Source organism: Corvus kubaryi, unplaced genomic scaffold, assembly GCF_017639235.1.
Source record: "Corvus kubaryi isolate FWS band 111438036 unplaced genomic scaffold, C.kubaryi_AGA036_p1.0 37354, whole genome shotgun sequence".
Taxonomy (NCBI): Eukaryota; Metazoa; Chordata; class Aves; order Passeriformes; family Corvidae; genus Corvus; species Corvus kubaryi.
This window is the reverse complement of record NW_024581116.1, coordinates 13,358,512-13,364,845: the sequence shown is the minus strand read 5'-3', so window position 1 is coordinate 13,364,845 and position 6,334 is coordinate 13,358,512. Positions and strand designations below refer to the sequence as shown.

The 6,334-nt window shown below is 43.5% G+C and overlaps 1 protein-coding gene across 8 annotated transcripts in view; it reads left to right on the top strand.

Moving 5' to 3' along the window:
* Window positions 1-2,272: 2,272 nt before the first annotated feature.
* TAF1B (TATA-box binding protein associated factor, RNA polymerase I subunit B) overlaps window positions 2,273-6,334 on the top strand; it is a 53,092-nt gene continuing 49,030 nt past the window's right edge. For all 8 annotated transcript variants that reach the window (XR_006016867.1, XR_006016865.1, XR_006016866.1 and 5 more), the window contains exons 1-5: window positions 2,273-2,342; window positions 3,104-3,202; window positions 3,690-3,777; window positions 5,564-5,661; window positions 5,935-6,030. Coding sequence is in view for 5 of the 8 variants with exons in the window: in XM_042033033.1 (XP_041888967.1) it covers window positions 2,325-2,342; window positions 3,104-3,202; window positions 3,690-3,777; window positions 5,564-5,661; window positions 5,935-6,030 (399 nt within the window). In the remaining 3 variants the exon portion in view is untranslated. The remainder of the gene's footprint in view (window positions 2,343-3,103; window positions 3,203-3,689; window positions 3,778-5,563; window positions 5,662-5,934; window positions 6,031-6,334) is intronic.

The window sequence follows — 6,334 nt, the reverse complement described above, 5'->3', positions numbered from 1 at the left end:
TGAAAAACCGGTTTTATACATGTCATTTCAAAAAAATATTTAAGAAATAGATATAAGGCTTGCTAACCCTATTATACTTTGATTTTTTTCTACCAGATTAGTAGTCTGCACTAATTAGTTGATGGACTTCAGAAATACCAATAGAAGCTTTGCATTTATAGAGAGCCAGGAGACACTAATAAGAAAATGGCAATATCAGCATCAGTCTTTGTACGAGTTTCTTTACAAAAGTTGGTACCTTTTCACGTCTATTTCACCTGCATGGAAAACACAGCTCAGAAAAGCAGTGTGGGCTGTCCAGCAGCAGAGAGTAAGGGCTTTCCTGTTCAAAAACTTTACTGGAGTATGGCCACAATTACACCAATGCAGTTCCCTGTGCAGTCCCCCATTCCTTTCTTCTTTTCTTGCTTATCTTCAACTACTGCCATTGAATATGATGTGTTCAGGTTTTGACAAAATGGCAGTCCTGTGATTACACTTCTTTAGTATTTTATTGACGAGCTGTAATTAGAAAACAGAAGACCTAACGCCGAGGTCCTGCTTCATCAAAGCAGTCAGTCCACACTTAATTTAAATAAATTCTTCAGTTTAGTTAAATCTACTGAGCAGGCCCACTGCCTGCTCACAGCATTGAGTCACACATGACCACTGCTCTCAGCAGGAGCATTGCCTTATCTTCTATGCTGGAACACACCTCTTCCTCTCTTATCACAGGTAGAGATGTCCTGATTTTTTTTCAAGGTAGTATTTAATCTTGGAAATACATTAGAAAAAGATCAAACCCTCTGTGTCACACAAAATGGCCTTGCTTTCCCAGAACATTATTTCCACAAACAAAAAATATGGAAATTAAAATCACAAGTAGGATCTGTTTCATCAAAGTATTAGCTACATTTCTGTGAGGTTGACAATCACCTTTTTAACATGGCAGGAATTACATGTGTAATTCTCTTTAATGGGTGTTACAAATGTTCAGCCCACACTGAAAAAAGATCACAGTTGGTATGAGTAATAACTTTTTTCTTGAACATAAACAGTTCCCCTCTAGCTCTGTACATATCCTCCAACATCAATGTAACCACAGCTGTCAAGGCAGCCTCACCTCTTTCTATGTATATTTTAGCTTTAATTTTTTCCCATGCTTTCACTTAGTGGACTTTTTTTTTTTTTTTTTTTTTTAAAGGGCCTAAACCTGTTCTCCAATTTTGTGGGCAAATTCACTGCAATAACAGATCTTGGTGTTTAGACATCTTTAAACATTACTATTAGCATGCAAGAAATTAGAGACCTACATCAAGATCTGGAGGTTTGGGTGTTGTTTTTTAATTGAAAGTGGATTTCAGATCGTAGTTTCCCCTCATTCAAGGTTCTCCAAATGCTTTTACATAGTTAAATGAGTTCTTGTGGCCTCCTTCTGTACAGGCAGCAGCAGCCCCCTTCCCACAGCCTTGGCACAGCCTTGGTGGTCACCAGCTGGGGCCACCAAGGTGATGTGAGGATGAGGATGCAGGAGTCTGTGCAGAGGATGGCAATGGGCTGAGGCTCACAGGGCACACATAATCTTAGTGTTAAGCTGCACATGTAGTTATAGTCCTAAAATGTGCCAGGCGAGATTTAGGTTGGACATCAGGAAGAATTTATTAACAGAAGTGGTGATTAGGCATTGGAATGGGCTGCCCAGGGAAGTGGCAGAGTCACCATCTCTGGAGGTGATTAAGGAAAGACTGGATGTGGCACTGAGTGCCATGGTCTGGTTGACATGGTGGAGGACTCCATGATCTCAAGAGGTCTTTTCCAACCCAACAGATTCTGTGATTCTGTGATGAAATGTATCCTCCAGTCCCTGGGACATCCCACATTCCCTTTAAGCTGCCATGTCCCCTCCATGGGTGAAACACAGAAGTTATAGAATCATAGAATATTAAGGGGTTGGAAGGGACCTTAAAGATCACCGAGCCCCAGTTCACCCTGCCATGGGCAGAGACACCTCCCACTAGACCAGGCTGCCCAGGGCCCCATCCAGCCTGGCCTTGAACGCTTCCCAAGGATGTGGCATCTACAACCTCCCTGAACAACCTGCTGCAGTGTCTCACCACCCTCACAGTAAAAAACTTCTTCCTCCTATCTAATGTCTAACACCTGTGTCTATGTCCCCTCAGTGAAGCACCCAATAACCCCTTGAAACGCCCGTGTCCCCTCGCTGCCGCGCTGTAGCCCCGGGGCCCCGCGGAGGCCCGGAACGCAATCGCCGGGGCCGCGGTTTCCAGGCGGGCCGCGGTGCCGCCCGCCGCGGTTGCCGTGGTGCGGCCCCGGGCGCGGCCGCCATGGACGAGGAGGACACGGTGGGGCGTGGGGTTCGCTGCGCCGGGGCAGGCGCCGGAGCGCGGGCGGCGCTTCCCCGCCGGGCGGGGGCGGCTGCGGGCGGCGGGGGAGAGGGGGAGGCGCCGGCGGAGAGGGGGAGGCGCCGGCGGGCGCTGCGTGCCCCGGCCTGGTCCCGCCCTGCCCTCCCACACCGGGGCCCGGCGGCGGCGGGCGAGGCCCTGCTCGGCCCCTCGGCGTTGGCCGGTGCTCGGTCTAGGCCGGGGATGTGCCGCCGGCCGCCCCCCAGCCGGGCCCGGCGGAGCTGCCCGTCCTCAGCACGCACGTGGGCGTTTCTGGAAACCGCTTTGTTTTAATTTGTCGGTTTCCCTCTTCTCTTTCCCACTCCGGTTTCTCCGGGAAGCACCGTCTCGTGCGGGCTTTCTCCCACCGCTTGTGTTTTTTTTGCAGTTCTAGACATTTATTTTTCCTTTCGCCTCCCGCTCCAGTTTTTGTCTCCTCTTTCATTTCTGATGGGTGGCTTTTTTAAAAGCCACGCCACGTGCGTGTGAGGCGTGGATCACTATTCCCCTTGTTCTAACGCTTGCCAGCTACAAATACGTGTTTGGAGTTTCCTGTGGCCGATGGCAAATGCCATGATCACTTGTTACCAACCAGGGCTAACACAAAGGGTGTAAATACTCTCCTCTGTAAATAATCTCAGAAGCTGTGCAGCAGCCTAGTAATAATGCCATTTGTTTTACCTGAAAAATTGTGAAAGTCTACTGTTGTTTCTTCCTTTCAGAGAGATTTTAATGAGCGCTGTGCCCAGTGTTCAGAAGTGAACTGGGGTCTCACTGATGGAGGCAGATTTTATTGTAGATCTTGCCACAACGTTACTGAGGTAAAAAGATGAGTTACTGCCTTGGAAAAGGTTTCTTCCGATTGCTTCTTGACTTTATATTAAGAAAATTACAGACTTTTCTCCTTGGCACTGAGTGCAATATTTTTATTCTTCGTTTTTCATGCTTTACTTGACACTGTTTAAAACTAATGTTCCTTGAAATTACAAAATGTAGAATGAGCCATCTTAGCCTGCTGTGTTGCTGTAGCTGTGGTGTTAGTGTGCTCTCTAGATGCCTTAAAAGCATTGCCTGGGTGTTGCCATGTTTTGTGCAGTCCCAGTGTAGGCAAACCCTGATGCACATCACCTGTATGTCCATGACTGTAATTATCTGTTTTTGAAATTTCTGAGTGAAAAGTTCAGAATGTCCCATCTCACTTTAGTTGAGGAAATTTGAGTAAGTTCCTCCATTATGTTTTATGGTAGGGCAATCTGTGCAAGTTAGGTCTGGTTCTTTTTCTTGCTAAGATATATTCCTGTTTTGCAGAGAACTAGAGAAGTTGTAAACACTGATTTTATTACTAATTCAAGAGTCCAAACAATCTCCAAAAGTTTGAGAAAGCAGGAAAAAAATGGTATGTATGAGTTTCTATCTGTGTTTTGCAAAAGAGTGGCTGCTCAGCCAGGGTTCGCCTAGGCTGTTATGTCTTTGATGGAGACTAAAAGTGAATAGCTAGGAAAGACTGCAGGAGTGGGAACAAAATGCACCTCCCTGATGCTGTCACAACCTTAAGAGATCACATTTCGTGACCTCCTAAGCCACAGGTGACCTCTGTGAGCCCAGTGGTGGGTTTTTTTTGATTAAGTAGAACTATGAGTTACTTACCACTACTTCGATTTGTGGAAGCAAATATTCACTGAAGCTACTGGTGGCATGCATTCAGATGTGGTGATCCTTTGTTCCTTCCCTGTCATGGCTATCACAAAACCAGAGAAGTTGTTTGCAAGTGAGATGTGATGGTGGTCCAGCTCTTAGTGTCAGTCTGGCTTGTGTTACAGGCACTTGGCCCTGCAAACTTGTCACAAACTGCACAGAAGAGGTTTCATGCAGTTCCAATAGCTGAACCAATACTGCATCTTTCATCCAGAGTCACTTTTTTACTTCTAATTTCATGAATATTCAGAAGAATAGTGGTCATTATGTATGAGGATCTATGCCATAAGGATGTAGTGGTAAAGTTGCTTCAAGAGCTGTGTGTGTATTCTGTGATGGCTGGATGCATCTCTTACTATTGTGGCCACTTTCAGAAAGCAAAACTGCATTAATATGCCAAATAAAGCAAGGGGTTATCTTTGTCTCTGATGTACTGATGTGCTTTTGCTCTGCTGCAGAGGCAGTGGATTGCTACATTCCTTTGAAAAAAACAATTGTGTGGAAGTGAAGGGAGGTGTGAGAAGGACCCCTCCAGTTTTCCTTATCTTGTATTGCTTCTAAAGTCTGGGCCGTGTACCATGCTTTTAATTTCTCCTGTTGGGAAGGTCATTAGCCAATGTCCAGGCTTCTTAAGAAAGAAATCCTATCTTCACACAGTCCCTTCTGTGAGTGCAGTCATGTTACACTGTATTCCATGAATTTATAGGAGTAAGCTGTGTCTGTTAGTTCACTGGTTAGCAGTTAAGGCCAGCATCATGAAAGCAGGGCAGAAGCTTTGGGCAGATAGCTTCTAAGATGGTGAGATGCAAGGTGTGTTTCGGAACAAAAATAGTGAAGAACATGTGTGGAAGGAATGAAAAGGGAGTTGAGAAATGCAGAGAAACTTTATAAAGCCAAAAGCCTGTAGAAAAGGTTAGTAGTAACTTTAGAGAGCTAAGGGTGTAAAGTAAATGTAATGCAGCCTGAAGAAATAGTGAATAGTTTGGAGCAGGCCCACTCCCTGTGAAATGTATGTTGTGCTAGGATTTGCTAGTAGCTTGGGATAGTCTTTTATTTAAATGTGTATGGTTCTGTGTGAGAGAACGGTGAAGCACATGATGGTGGTATTGGTTGTTTTTTGCCTGACTCACCACTGTAATGTTCCAGCTTTCTGTGTCAGGGGTGGGAAAGAAATGTTCATATTTCATATTTTTAATGGCAGGTTCTCAGTTATTTTTAAACTAGTAATTTAACAATGCTCCACTCAATTGCAAATGCCACACTAGACATTATAATGAATTATATTATTCTTAGGAAATGCATGAAGTTCTTGTTAAGTAACTTTTCTTCTTGTTTAAGGCTGTGAATAAATGGAAGTTAATAGAGTATTCTGTAGCTGGTTTATGCACTAGGATCTGAAATTATTAGAGATATGGAGATAAGTGTGGATAAGGTTAAAGAACCCCCAAACAGTACAAACAAACTTAGTCCCCCTTTTTTTCCCTTAGATGGAGGCTGTGAGTGGTATATTTGTGAAGGCTTTCAGCTGGTACTCAAGAAACAAGCAGAAGCTTTAGAAGCATTAGGAGTATGTCCACAAATGAAGGTATGTAGATGGCAGTGTGAGTTGTACACTCCCTGTGTGTGTTTTACAGAAGGAGGTATTTTAAAAGATTTTAATTTTTAAAGTGAATCATGCAACTCCCCGTTTAGAAACGTTGAGCATATGAAATCAAAATTTGTTTATCTGGTAATTTTAAAACATATTTTATAAATCACAGTTAATAAAATTAGAGATGGAATATTATTCAGATTCCTGAGTTAGAAATCAATGATCTTGTAAACATTGTACTAATTGCCATCCATTTGTGTTTATCAGGATGAAATTCTGTGCAATTTTTGGAGGTGTTACCTTCAGAAGAGCAAACAGGCATATTGCAAGAGACCAGCTGGGGAAACTGTGAAAGCATTGTCAGTAAGTGAAAGCTCAAATCCCACGAGATGTTTGGTATCTTTTTTAAAGCAAGGACAGAAATCTTTGTTTAGGCTACCTTTCTCGCTGGTAATGTCACTTCAGTATTAAGGAAGTCACATAAATAGGCTTGCACATGTCCATTTTATTGGGTTTTGGATTTTTTTACCTATTTCAAGAGATGAATATTTCTGTGAGTATTTGAAACTGCTTATTTGAAAATATTGCTTTGTCTTGACATAGATAATCAGTAAATAGAAATCACAGTGTAAAAATCAGCTACCATCCTTTTCCCGCCTGCTCTCTT